General features: G+C 36.2%; 1 protein-coding gene across 7 annotated transcripts in view; it reads right to left on the reverse strand.

The window, feature by feature from the left end:
- The window catches only part of LOC149813076 (putative UDP-3-O-acylglucosamine N-acyltransferase 2, mitochondrial), a 141,183-nt gene extending 126,631 nt beyond the window's left edge, over window positions 1-14,552 (reverse strand). For all 7 annotated transcript variants that reach the window (XR_016428262.1, XM_089991553.1, XM_089991556.1 and 4 more), the window contains exons 1-2: window positions 14,330-14,552; window positions 6,571-6,778 (exon numbers count right to left, since the gene is read on the reverse strand). Coding sequence is in view for 6 of the 7 variants with exons in the window: in XM_089991553.1 (XP_089847679.1) it covers window positions 6,571-6,778; window positions 14,330-14,492 (371 nt within the window). In the remaining variant the exon portion in view is untranslated. The remainder of the gene's footprint in view (window positions 1-6,570; window positions 6,779-14,329) is intronic.
- Between the last annotated feature and the right edge of the window lie 752 nt (window positions 14,553-15,304).

A 15,304-nucleotide genomic window follows, 5' to 3' on the forward strand; every position in this document is an offset into this window, starting at 1 on the left:
TGAAAAGTGAATTTTTTTTTTTAAACAATTGCGGAAACCAAAACCCAAGGATCCGAGCCTCACAAACTTAATAACCTCCAAACCACAAGAGAACTCTACATTGAACCATCCAATCAAAATAACTAACTTTATAAATAAAAAATCAAAGTCTGAGAACAAAAGTAAATTAAAGTTTAAAACCATAGAGCCACACTGTCCAAAAATAACAAAAGGTAAGTCACGCAGTCTCCCTGTGACAGTCGTCCTCATCACTGAGCTCCAAGTCCTATGAAAAAAATAGAGAGTACTGGGTAAGAATCAAAGATTTTTTATATGAATTTTTCTAAAAATCCAAATAGGCAAGAAAAAGCATAAATCAAATTTATACAAGTATTCAGAGAAAATATAACTATAATAATCTCATAATTCAATTATCATTCAAGCATTTAAAAGCAATTATCATGCAATAACAATATCTCACATGAAACAGGATAAGTAAGAATGCATGAACTAATGCAGAACAATAAATATGCATTATTCCAATGCACATGCATGAATAATTTATTAAGTTATTATCAGAGTTCTCTTTTGCATGCATGTCCTTATTAAATGCACACAACTTTAGTTTCACTTTTCATTAAAACCCGTGGATACTCAAAACGGGCATAGCAATTTCCGAAGTCCAAAATAGGTTCTCAGTTGTAGCTTAACACGCAGTTTGTATTTTATTACTCGGTTTTACACTCGTTCATCGACCGATATCAAGAATCAACACCATCCGTATCGGTTTCAGGGGCATAATCGCACACGGAGTTTTAGTATCCTCACGATTTTCCCAAAACCGCCATCTAGGATTCTGACACTGTGGAAGGGACATCCAGGAAAAAAAACATTAATTACGTTGTTTACCTCTTTTAGCTTTTTTAACAATAATCAAATTCTTTACCAAAATAATGGTTTTACAAATCAATAGGTAAAACACAACACTGAACCTTAGCCCGTTATAATTTAACAATGCAATTAATTTAGAAAGCCAATAATTTCAAAATAAATTTATAATGCATATATACAAATCTTAGAGCAATACATGCTCCTGGCCCACATGGCCTACAGTGGTTCACATCTGACCACCGATGCATTTTATGCTAAAATCCTCAGTGAACATGTAACCACACAATTATTCAAACATGTCCACAATGCACATTCATTCATACACAACAAGAATGTACATATAAAACAATTTGCATATGCATATGAACACTTGCTTGCAATATGCATTTTGCTTTCATGATTCATCTCGTGCATAACATCCAAACATGCACATGATCATGTTAATGCAACATTGAAATAACTTCAAAAATTATGTGTTCATGATATGCACATTTATGCCAACATAATGTCCAATTGCATGAGCATATATAACCAATAACACTTTTACCATTCATACAACAATTTTGGGCATGCTCGTGATACAGAACACAAATTCCACGTACCACATACCATGGCAATCTGATTGGATTGCACAAGGCATGCCATTCAACACAGAGTTACCGGAAGCGCCTAGGTAAAAGGGGAAGCGCGCTTCGGAAGCGCGAAACGTCGCGCTTCCGAAGCGTGAGGAGAAGCCACTTATGGGAAGCGCGCTTCCCCCTCGCTTCTCCATTTGTTTCATTTTTTTCACTTCCCCCTCGCTTCTGGTTCGCTTCCTAGGTCGCTTCCGAGACGGTTCGGAATTTTCTTCTAAATGGTCCCACACTTCCCCGCTTCCTAAATTTTTGAAAGTGCCTCACTTCCCGCTCCCGCTTCCCATATCGCTTCCCGCTCCCGCTTCCTTGACTGGTAACTCTGATTCAACAATTCTGATCGAAGCACACAAGTGCAATAATTGCCAGACCCGATCAGATTGCAGGCATTCAAGCAATGCACAAGCTTGTACACTTGCAAATAGCGGCCTAAACTGATAACAAGCACTTACAATTCATTTTGCACCATAACATGTAAATCAGCATGTTACCAATGCGCAAAGGCAAGTAACAGCATGCTGCCAGCAGCACATTGTTGCTGCCCACCATGCACAGCAAGGTGCCGTGAACAACACCTAAGGCTGTACACAGGTGCAGCTCGGCTGCCCTGGCAGGTCGCCATTGTATGTGCTAAGCATGCAACTGAAGACAGGCTGCACTAAACAGAGCTATAAGCAGTTTCAAAACAGCATAAAAAAACTGATGTTTGGCTTACATATTGACAACATTAACGGGTTTTGGTTTGCATAACATTAAAGCATTTTTGTTATGTAAACAAAAAAAAGCAAGTCATCCTGTTGAGGTACATAAGATAACATTAAAAAAACAATTTTAACCAACCTAATGACATTAAATAAAATTCTGATATGAAAGCAATTATGACAGCCTTGAAATATCTTCACTATAACATGCTGAAATGCTGGAAAATCTGTTATTCATCTTAATAGAAAATTGGGTTTTCTTTTCTTTTAACAGTCAAGAATTTTAGCGTTTGAACATAGGCCTTAATGGCAATTTTAAAACACAATCAAACAAAATAAACGTACACGGCAGATCTGGATATATATATATATACACATGTACCAGATCTGCACACATATATATGTATATGCTCCAGATCTGCACATGTATATGCCTGGACAGATCTATAACAACAGAAAATTAATTTCAGCTGCAAAAATAAAACACTCAACAGATCTGAATAAAGGCATATACGACTGCACATATATATATATAAACATTGTTGATGACAGTTTACAACACATAGTAAATTTCAGAAACAGTCATATTTTTGCACGTATATAAACACTTTTATTGATAGTTTGCACACGTAAACAATGATGGAAACTAACTTCATATCGCTGCCCACTATGACCAAAAAGCAGTCCCGCTTTGTGGTACAGCCAACCGATTTTCAGTGTTACTAAAAAACGAATCAGTTTTGCAAGCATATTTATATCAACAGCTATATATAAAAGAAATAAACATGTTGGGGCTTTGGAACAGGTCTAGTTTTGGATCATATCTGATCCAACACCAGACTTTGAATAAGTCAGACGAATGTATAGTCAGTCCCACGCATATATATAGAAATATATATATGTTGGACCTATGGCAGGCCTGGTTTGGGTCAGGTATGATCCCAAACCATGGCTGCGACATACAGGGAGCCTATGAAACTGCGTGACTTACCTCTATTATTCTTGGACAACGTGGCTTTATGATTTTACACTTTAATTTAATTATATTCTCAGACTTTGCATAAGATGCATCGATGGTCAGATGTAAACCACTCTAGGCCATGTGGGCCAAAAGCATGTATTGCTCTAAGATTTGTGTGTATGCATTGCAAAATCCATTCTGAAATTATTGACTTTTTAAATTAATTGCACTGTTAAAATTTTAGAGGGTCAGGTCCCATGTTGTATTTTGCATGTTGATTTGCAAAACGATTATTTTGTAAAGAATTTGACTTTTGTTAAAAATATAAAAGAGATAAATAGTGTAATTAATATTTTTCTTCTTAAATGTCTTTTCCACAGTTTGGGAATCCTAGATGGTGGTTTTGAGAAAACCGTGAGGATACTAAAACTCCGTGTGTGATTATGCCTCTGAACCCGATATGATGGTTCGCCTCTCGGCCACGGTTTTTTAAGGAGTTTTCAGTCACTTTGCCTGAGGGTGATGTTGTAGAAATAGTTGTTGTTATTAGTATACCAACAAAGTGGCATCAGTGGATATTGATTTTCGTAGTGACCCGACATTATATATTGATTTCTAATGTTCCGATGAATGGTGTTGATTCCTGATATCGGTCGAGGAACAAGTGTGGAACCCAGTATAAAATATAAATTGTGTGTTAAGCTACAACTAGGAACCTATTTTGAACTTCGGGAATTGTGGTGCCCGTTTTGAGTATCCGCTGTTTTAATGAAAAGTGTAACTAAACTTTTGTGCATTTAAGAAGAACATGCATACAAAAGAAAACTCTGACAATAACTTAATAATTTATTCATACATGTGCATTGAAATCATGCATATTTATTGTTCTGCATTAGTTCATGCATTATTACTTACTCTGTTTCATGTGAGATATTGTTATTGCATAATAATTGCTTGAATGGTAATTGAATTACGAGATTATTGTAGTTATGTTCCTCTGAATACTTGCATGAATTTGATTTATGTTTTTTCTTGCCTATTTGAATTTTTAGAGGAATTCGTACAAAGAATCTTTAATTCTTATCCAGTACTTTGTATGTTTTTCACAGAACCTAGAACTTAGTGATGAGGATGACTGTATCAGGGAGTCTACGAGATCGCATGACTTGCTTCTGTTATTTTGGACAGTGTGGCTCCATAATTTTACACTTTAATTTAAATTTTGTTCTCAGACATTAGTTTATTGATTAATAAAATTAGTTATTTGATTTGATGGTTCAATGTAAAGATCACTTGTGGTTTTGAAGTTGTTAAGTCTTTGAGGCCTCGGATCCTTAGGTTTTGGTTTTCGCAATTGTTTAAAAAAAAATCACTTTTTAACGGGGATGAGTTGGGGTGGTTACAAGCTTTTCACTCTAGCAACTTTGGGCATGAGTTAAAGTATTTATTTATGATAACAAGATATTATGCTTCCATTAAAGAAGTTCTCAGATTTCATTATTATAATGGTATCAAAGTCACCTTGAATCATTCTCATGCACTTCATATGCCAACAAATGATTATTTCATTGATACCTTCATATTTGTCCATCACCAACAAACTGCCCATTAACTTCACAACCAACCCACTATTTGCCCTCATCTGTAGGTTTAGGTTATCTTTTAGATGTTGTTTCAGGTTCATTTTGGAGCATTCGGATGACCTTTCTGATCATTGCATGAACTGGTACACAACAGTGCTATCGCAACTTGCTGCTTGCCTCGATTTTCTTTGTGGGACAAGCTACCTGCTTAATTTTCAGCATGTTGGTCCTGTATTGGGTTTAATTGATTCTATGAGTCAAGTACTGTTTATGGGATCATTTATAGAACCATTACTGAAGCATGAACGTGGGAATCATGCTGCAAAATACTCAAAATTTCCTCTATAGACTTCATTCAGGTCTTTTTTTTGAAAATTTTATACCAAATGTGTTAACCTACATTGCATTGCTTGCTTTAGTGATAGTTTGTATCAGACAGCTTTGAGTGCAAAAGTGCCCTCACTGAAACTAATAATTAGGCTTGTTTTAAAGTCTTCACAGCAGTGCATAACAATTGTTTGTTATAATGACTAAAGCAGATTTGATCAGTTGAGGCATCAAGATTTTGACAATTATTGCTATTGTTTTTTAAGTAATATAAACCCATGATATTGATGGTAACAAAAGAACTTAAAGGTGTGACTTATGTATTTTATGGAACTGGATAAGGGATCACGTGCTTCTAGGGAACGGCAATTAATCGCAAAGAGGGTTTCTCCCTTCAGTTGGCTGTTAGTTCTGCATATGTTGAACCAAGAAAATGTTCTGAAAAATTTAGAGAAGATCCTATATGATTCTTTGGACGGTAACTTGGGGAATGGGCACACCAAATGTTTGATACTTTTTCTAGGCAACAATTATGCAAGAATATTTCAATCAAAATGGTGCTACAAGACCATTATGTTCATGATTTTGGGTTCAATTGTGCAACAAGATAGCAGCCTCAGTTGGGTGCCACAGGTTTTACTGGTCTAGGATTGATGAAAGGACATCCAGCCAAGCAATTAGCCTTGATTAGACATGCAACTTTAGCAAAATGACTCAACTGCCGTATTATATGGAAAATTGCAATGAAGACAATGAAAAGGATCAAACATCTATATCTCTTTGAATTAATAGAAAAGGCCACGATCAAAACCAAATATAATAATATGTAAATGAGAAAATCACTTAATGCTATTTAATATGATTGCTCATGCTAATAGGACCTGAAATAACAGCAGGAAGGACTAATTTGATGTGGATGAAGAGATCAGGAGAAAGGACTATGAAGGCTTAGAGGGTCCCAGTGAGATATCGCATGTAGGAATATACAGTGGCACCCACTTTGGCACTAAACAAATAAAAAACGAGAACTAGGATATGCACAGACAACCCCATTATCACATCCATCCTAAAAAGAGAGATGGAAAGCTGGGATTGGATCCATCACGTATGGAAAACCTACTTCCTTAATCTGTGAATTGGAGTCGGTAGTGTTTGCCTCTTCTCCTTGATAACCAGACAAAGGAAAAAAGACTTCCATGTTCTAATGCTTCCACAACATTTTACTATTAACATCAAAGTTCATACACATAAAATAGGAGACCTAGAACATATAAAAAATACTCAGCAGAAGGCCTAGTGCACACAAAAAAAAAACTTAGCAAAAGTTCCGAAGCCTTTATACATACAAGTTAATAAAGTTCTGACAATGATTTGATTCTGTGAGATTCAATAAGCTTCATTTAATGTCTGGAACCTTCTTATCATTAATCAAGCTATACAAATCATTGCTCCCCATCTTATTCTTGAAGGTAAGATAGAAGAAACCAAAAACATACCCTATTTTGGTTGCTTGTCCGATCTCAACACAAGGCCCTATGATAGCACCTGAGCCGAGGTGAACTTTTTCCCCAAGCACAGATCCAGAATGAACTACTGCACCAATTTCTGCTACCACAGTAGGTTCTACTTTAGCCAACTTGTGAATCCAACCACCACCATTGAGACATTTCTTGAACTCGGAAGAATCCACAGCAGCGTTTACTCCTAATTATTGCATAAAATATAGATAAGGGGAAAATGTGATAAATTTTAGCAACATAGGATCATCATAAGCTGCATGTCAAAAAAAATCTCGATCACCAAAATGCAGTTGTGTGACCCACTAATACAAGAAACAAGCAATAAAGTTGTTAGAATGCCAAGCATCAGTTAGGTTTGGTTGCTCAAGTTATTTGATTGTACCATTTTGTGCGCCTCTTTGAGTACATATCAAATAAGTGATCTTTAGAATGCATAAAAGAGTTAGGTCCTAGTGGTTCATAGTGCTACAAAATACAAATTTATGACGCAAAATATGTAAAGATTCAAGAAGACTTCAATCACGAACCAAAAGTCCACCAATCTTCAACTTGAGTAGATAACAACAAAACTAAAGAATACACTTACAAAACCCACAAAGGGAACCACAAAAGTGTTCTAAAAGAACATGTAATACCTCGCTATTTTTCCTTTATTTTTAATTTAATAAATTATAATTTTTATTTAAATAATTATATTTTTGCCCAACCGAACAGCAGGTCGGCTGGGCCTGAATACCAACATGATTCTGCCCAACCGACCTGTGCTCGGCTGGGCTAACACTTATAGTCCCCCAATCACCAACTAAGAAAATCCCATTACACCATTCTTTCAAGCAAACTATCTTCAAGATGACACCAACATCAATGTCAAAATAGACAACTATCTGGAAACAGTTCGTTTAAACCAAGAAGCATATCATTGCATATGTCAGCATACCTGTAATTTCCAAATTCAGCATATCCCAAACAGTTTCTCTCTCCTTTTTCTTTTTTCCAGCATATGAAGGTGCCCAACCGACCTGCAGTCGGCTGGGGCTTAATCACCCATACAATCTGCCCAGCCAACACACAATCGGCTGGGGCCAAAAACAAACTCGATTGCCCAACCGACTGTGGTTCGGTTGGGCCTGCCATATCAAAAAAAAAAAATCTCTACCCAGACGACACAGTCGGCTGGGCTTGTTACCTTAAGGATTTGCCCAGTCAACACACAATCGACTGGGCTGTCACAGAATTTAAATCTGCCCCAGCCGAACTGCATCCGCAAAAGGTTCTCCTCCTACTACACCTCCAGCAAGACATGGATTTTCTCTCAGACTACTCTGAAATCCTCTTTTATATGATACTTTTGGATCAATTTATGCACTTCCTATTTTACCAGGCCGAAATGTCCTCTTTCACATGTTTCCTCGTTACAAAATTAGAGAATTATTTCCAGGTATTTCACATTTTTTTTATGCCTGTGCAGACCCCCTTCATTATCCTTTTCTGATCCACTTGTTTTACACAAATTTACAAATTGATCATGAAACTGGATTTCTTTCCTCTCTTGTTCGCGATGTTGAAATTGAATTTGATTCTAAAATGCTTGGACAAATCCTAAAAATTCCACCTTCAGACACTCTTTTCAATACTATTGAACTTAATGATGAAAGAATTTTTGAACAAATTCTTCTTCCCGGTGCACCTCATTGTCCTCCTTTCAAAAATATCAATCTTCAAACTCGTGCACGCATTGCTGGACGAATCCTTGCCCACAATGTTCTACCTAAAACTGGTTCTTTTAATTATTATTCCACAGATCTTTCTACGGCTCTTTATGTCTTATTTGAAAATATTTCTGTAAATTGGGCCAACGTATATTTTACTAATTTGTGGAAACAAAAACCATTTCTTCTGTATGGATGTCTTCTTACTCGTATTTTCAGATATTTCAAAGTACCTTTAACCAATGAAAAATATATTGAGCAAAAGGAGTTCTTTGATCAAACTATTTTTAAACGAATGAAAATCAAATATCTGCCTTCTTTAAACTTTGATCAAACTGAACCATCTGAACCATTAATTTCTGAACCCTCACCATCTTCTGTGACACCTTCATCTCAAGCAAAACGAAAGAAATTTTCTACTAGTCAAGACAATGATGAAGTTTTGCAGCGACTGGAAGCTTTGGAGCTGCATCAACACATTTTTCGTGAAGATGTGACTCAACAACTTTCTTTGATTCAGAAAGATATTACTGCAATCAAGGACTTGCTCAACTCATTTTTCTGATCTTTGTTTTCTGTCTTTATTGAACTTTGATGCTTTATGGGTTGTAATATTTTGAACTTGAATTTACATTTTGCTTATGCTATTTTTGCCCTTACTCTTTTTTATTATGATAAAGGGGGAGAAAAAGATAGACCTTGCATTAAGAGGAATAGAAAGAATTTGCATGAGAAATTAAGAGAAAAAGATAAAAAGTTTTAAAAATGCATGAAGTAATGATGGAAATGCAAACCAATCAATATGTGATATATGTGCTTTGAATATACTAACTTTTAATGTTTTGCAGCATATTGATAGGGGGAGTAAAATCTTCATCTATGCATCTAAATGCTTCATCTTTGATTAAGTTTGTCATCATCAAAAAGAGGGAGATTGTTACGACAATGAAGTCGTACATGATACTTCAAGTACAAGGTTTTGATGATGAGCAAGTGAATCAACTGCATTTCAGCTAAGGCAATGAAGAAATGTGACAAACATTGAAGAATTCGATGAAGAATCTTTGAAGATTAGTGTGCAAATATTAAATTCATTAAAAGTCTTAGATTCTTGTAAGAGTCTTACTTAGAGTGCATATTTCGGTTGCATTTCAGCTAAAAAGTCTTTAGAAAAACTTTTTTAAAAGAACCCTTCATGAAAATCTTTTTAGAAAACTCTTTTCTTAAATTTTCGTGTTTATTAGTCGACCAATAGACTCACTAGTCGACTAATCCTTTCGCGTCAAATTTTCTAAGCAAAATGTCATTTTTATCAAATTAGTCGACCGAAGGTTTTATTACTCGACCGGACAGAACATGTGTTTTCTGAAAATTTAGCAGCAGTCGACTAATGTTTTTATCAGTTGACCAGACAGAACTTGTGTTTTTTAGAAAATTTTAGCAGCAGTCGACTGAAAGGTTTTTCAGTCTACTGATGATTTATCAGTCGACTAACTTTTTCTCTAGTCGACTAAGTTTCAAAACTTCAGATTTTCAAACGGCTCGATAAACAGATCAGTCGACCGACGATAACTGTTAGTCTACTAATAGTTAATTATTAGTCGACTAACTATTGTTCCAGTCGACTAATTTTGTCGTTTTTCCTAAAACTTAAAAAAAGGCGTGTCTTTTCATTTTTCAAACGTTTTGATCATTCAAAATGGACTATTTTGACACCCTTTCATACCCTCAACGTATGGAAACTTTTAACTATAAATATGAGTGCATTTTACACTCAAAAACACTGCAATTCAATCAATTTGAATCAATTACTCTTTGTTTTTCACTCATATTTATTTTCTCACTCACGTGATATTTTTCACTTCATTTTTTCACTCAAATTCCTTTGAGAGATAGTGAATTCGTGAGTAGAATATTTCAACAACCTCAAAAATCAATTGCATCTCATTTGCATTTATAAGAAGGGCTCATAGGTTGTATTGTAAGTTGTTACTTGTTTCAATTTTCTATAAAAGGAAGGACTCCTTGGTTTAAAGGAGTTGTTTGCTTTCAGTAGGTGTGTTACTGAAAGTGGGACCGTATTTGGTCTGTATGATCTTGTAGTTACACAAGGTTGATAGTGAAAATCTCAAGCTGATTTTGCTTCGGGACTGGATGTAGGTCGGGAAAAACCGAATCAGGATAAATTATTGTGTTCTTTGTGTGTTTGCTTTGCGAATTGCAAAATCCGTCAAAATTCCGCAGACGATTTTTAAAAGCACTATTCACCCCCTCTAGTGCTCGTTGTCTCGATCCTAGTGCACTTTCACTCTTTATACCCCATTTAACTTTTAAATTAATGTTAAAGTTTTAAATTGGTCATATTTGGATTTCGGATTGAGACCCATATCCAAAATCCACATGGATCCTACCTGGACCAGATTCTAGTTAATATGGGTCCCGGATCAGGTCTCGATCCATATCAACTTGGATCAAACGGATCGGATCCATTCAGATCCAATCCCAAAAAAAAGTAAAAATAGAGGCGAGTCATTTTTTGAAAAACACAATTTTCAGGTCAACCGTAACTCGATTTTAGAAAAATAAGGCACCAACGTTCTCAGAATTACAAGACGCATCTAACGGTATACTTACCTAATTTTTGCCTCTAAATTTTGCCTGAATTTCACTTGAATTTAAAGGTTATAAACAAAAAAATTCTCAAACTTTAATTGTTTCATATTAGTCTTGTCAGTAGGCTTTGGGCCATGCCCAGACCTAGCTGACATCACCCATATTTAAAGATATTTTCCCACAATTTTATCATTTTCATTAAACAGTTAAAAATTCAAATACAAAGTGCATGATATTAGAAATCATGGAAAAATACACGATATTACATCTGATACATGCAATGAAATATGCGAAAAAACAAATACAAAGTGCACAGGCACTATTACAATTCCAATAAAGAACATTACAAAAGCATTAAGGCACTTCACAAGCACAAAGTGCATACACAAGACTTCAAAGAGTCAAACCAATAACACAAGAACATAAAAAATATAATCTCTATTGAATAGAATGCTTAAAAAAAGTATTAGAAATAAATGGGGGTTTTTACCCTTATTTATACACAAGAGGTAGTCTCAATAGAGCTCTTGGAACAGTCCAACAGCTAGAAATAGAGTTGCTGGATTGTTCCAAAAGCTCTATTGACTAGTCAACTCTATGTTGACTAGTCCAAAAAGAACCTAACTAAAAGAGCCCCTCAAACCCAAGGCAATTACAAAAAATATAAAACACAAAAATAAATACAAAATTGTCCTTATTGGACAGGCCTAGATACAAAAAGTAAAAAGACTAAAATGCCCTTGATGGGCATTACTTATTACAACAAAATTATATATATATATATATATATATATATATATATATATATATATATATATATATATATATATATTATGAACATATATATACACATTTTAACACCTTAGACAGGTTAGGTGCTGCTTGCTGAGATTTTTCCTTTGATCTTTGCTCTGGCGCATTACAAAGAGACTGTTGGTGGATCGCTAGGTGTGAATTGAGTGAGATGCACTTAAGATTACACCTGACAGCATCCAAATCTAGTGAGTTGGAGTGCCTGATGATGATGCACCTTTTAAAATGGCAGCCTAATGGTCCAGATGGCCCTATCACACTGAATTGCTCATCCATTTGGGAGATTCACAATTAAATCCAGCTGTCTTTAACTATTGGGTTCATTTGCATCTTTGTTCCCGAGGAAGATGTTATGGGATCCAAGCCAATGTCATCAAATGCAAGCTTTTGTTTGGCTTATTTTAATTAACTGAGCATTAGCTCAAAGCAACTTAAAGAGAATAGTTCCATCTGTCTAGCCACTGTCTGATTTGCCTTTTGGGTGAAGAGAGTCAAGACTCAAGACTACAGTCCATTTATTCTAGCCTTCTTCTTTTTAAAAAAGGATTGGAATGTGGACTTAGACTGCATTAAGGACGTAAGGGCATGTCTTATGGGCCCTTAGACAAGGGCTGAGGCTCTAGGTGGTCTGTTGTTTCAAAATGGTGGCTCTTTCTCGGCTAGAGCTATACTTGGCTAAAATGTAACAAAAGGATCTTTGAGGGGAGATGACCAGTCTCAATTCTATGCAAGATCCAATTTTGATTAAGGTTAATAAGGGATTTTGGACCTCAACAGAAATTTATTAGGTTGGGGGCCTTGGAATTGGTCAATCTCAAGGGCTTGGCGTTTCTTGGAATAGGGTCTGAATCTGTGTATATTGTCCTGTTGTGTCCCCTTGTTACACAACATATTTACTTATGTTGATGCCTTTTGATTTTTCTCTCGAAAAAGAAGGAAAGAAAGCAGAACAAGGATGTAAATTATAGCAGAAACAATGTTATGGAATACTATGAGCAATGATTTAATAGAGAATGATTATGTAGTGACAAATGACACAATGAAAGAGAAATTTCTCTCATTTCTATCCTACACTTTCATGGACGTGAGTCATAGTTAGAGAACCTAAAATGTAGCCCAAGCTTGTATAGACATGGATGACTTTACTTGCTGATCATGTCTAACATTTATGTGATACATGAAGCATGAGTTTTGTGATAAGGAATGAATATAGGGAGCTATTACTCACTGTGTAATTTCTTTACTTAGAACTTATCTCTAAAAATGAGGGTTCATTAATTCAAAATGCAGAACTAATGAGGTAATGCAACACACGCACAAGCGCACACACAGATGGAAGTGGAACATAAGAAGCTATTACCCATCGTGTAATTTTGTTTCCTTTGAACTTCACTCTGAAAATAAGAGTTCACTTATTTAAAGTACAGAACTAATGAGGTAACACACACACACACATACAAAAGCACATGCACTGCTGCCCATGGGTTAGGTTTTGGACCTATTGCGTCTTCTCTTGTCCTTTTTCCCGAATGCGATAAAGACTTCAAATACATTAACAATGAATCATCTTCACGAATTCTCACATTTAGTACACCATTAACTTTGTCGTCTGCTTTATCTGATCAATTACACCTCTCCTCAGTTGCCTGACTCAAGGACTTGCTGCAATATGACCAGTATAGGATACTATGCCAGCTCAGTTGACAGATTGAACAAGGAATGCCCATTGAATACTACATAGGCAGCAGTAACCATGGCCTTCATTATGCTAAACTGGACTCTCTGTCAGAAATTTATAACTTCCAATTTTAATAGTTCTATGTGTTCAACTATATTCATGGTACAATCTGATTGTGTATTGACCGATACAGTTTTTGTGTTTTATGATCTACTGGTCCTCATGAAAATGTTGTAAAGGTTATTCAGAAGCTCTGCAACAAATTTTGGAAGAAGAAGGTTGCTAAATTCCAGGGACAGGAAAAGTGCCCTATTATTCAGCCATGTCAATGACAAAATTGCTAAGTCTTAAGAGTCCTATTCAGAGACAACACCCAAGCAGACCCATTACATCTCACGATCCAATGAAAGATTGTCATCGTGGCACGCAATTCCAACACCCTGAGCCCGTCAAACAAGTTAGCTCCAGGATTATTGCCTCTTCCCCCATGCATCTCTTGCCATTTAACGAAGAAAACCTTGTAATTACGAAATCGGGAAAAGCACGGTTCGCACTGAACTTGGGCTTCTTTATACTTCTGTTCTGCTAGTTCCATGTCCCATTTCAATGTATTTGGGTATTGGGCAATCCAGTAGAAACTGCGATATAGAATGAATAATACCGTTTCAATTTTCCTTCAAAGCTCCCTGAACATTTTCATAATTAGTCACCAAGGGTATCATGAACCAGTTTGACAGTCCCAAGAAAAGAAAAAGAAAAAAAGATAATACGATCAGAACAAAAGGGGAGAAATACGTAAATCAAAATCAATATAGTTGTTTTAAGGGACAGGAACCGAAACCAAATGCAGAATTCGATAGCAAGAAGAAGGCTATCCCATTCAACCATCAAGAACGAGAGAGAGAGAGAGGAGTGTTTTTACCTTGGTGGGAATCTGAAGGGAGTGAAAAGAAGCCGTGGTGGCGCACTGCAACTTGTGGGTTACCACGATGAAGGGTATCGGATAGAAAGTGGGAACTAGCTCTGGGAGCAGAAAATAGAGACACGCGGGAACGAAGGAGAAGGAAAGAAGAAGCTACGGGCATGGTGTGAGCCTCTCTCTCTCTCTCTCTCTCTCTCTCTCTCCGCGTGAGTGGGCGTCAATAACACTGGTACCGTACCATCGAGTGGAAAATCGTCCTTGGCTCAAAGAAACAGGTGTCACCGGCCACGTGGGATGAACAATCACAGCTATGAAAGTAGTTCCGATTGTTGGCGACAAGGTGGATATTGTTTCACAAGATTTTTAAGGTAAGAACGATCACGGCTGACAATCACATTCTTAGGGTGTTGTGCAAATGAGATTCACTTACTAAATTTCTTGGAAACTTCAACGTAACGAGGTCAGTGAGATTCAAGTTCTCACACAAATGCGAAAATGATTCTCATGTGAAAAGGCAAGTGAGAACTGAAATCTCATAACTCACTTTTTTTGTTTGGTTGCTTTTGGAGGTGCCCTGCAAATGAGATTTACTTTCTAAATCTCATGAGAACTCAAATTTTATGTTATTCAAGCAAACTTAACTTGAGAAAGTGTTCAGCTGACAGCCCGAAGTAATCTTTTTTATCATGAATGAAAGAAACATCAAATCATCATGGTGCAAAAGTGTCAACACTCCACAAGTGGGTTCCAGTTTTTCTCATCATATTTCACTTTTTATAATTAAATCAATTCATGTCTCCCTCCCTATGAAAGATAAGATTCGGAGAGGAGATACCTAAGAAGGTAGGCGTTGCACCCATTGAAAATAAGATGAAAGAGAATCGTTTACGGTGGTTTGAACATATTCGGCGAAGGCCTAATGATGCTCTAGTTAGAAGAATGAAGAAATGGGAAAATATATTAGTTGAAAGAGGT

This window comes from Nuphar pumila, chromosome 16 (assembly GCF_984573655.1).
Source record: "Nuphar pumila chromosome 16, dmNupPumi1.hap1.1, whole genome shotgun sequence".
NCBI classification, from domain to species: Eukaryota; Viridiplantae; Streptophyta; class Magnoliopsida; order Nymphaeales; family Nymphaeaceae; genus Nuphar; species Nuphar pumila.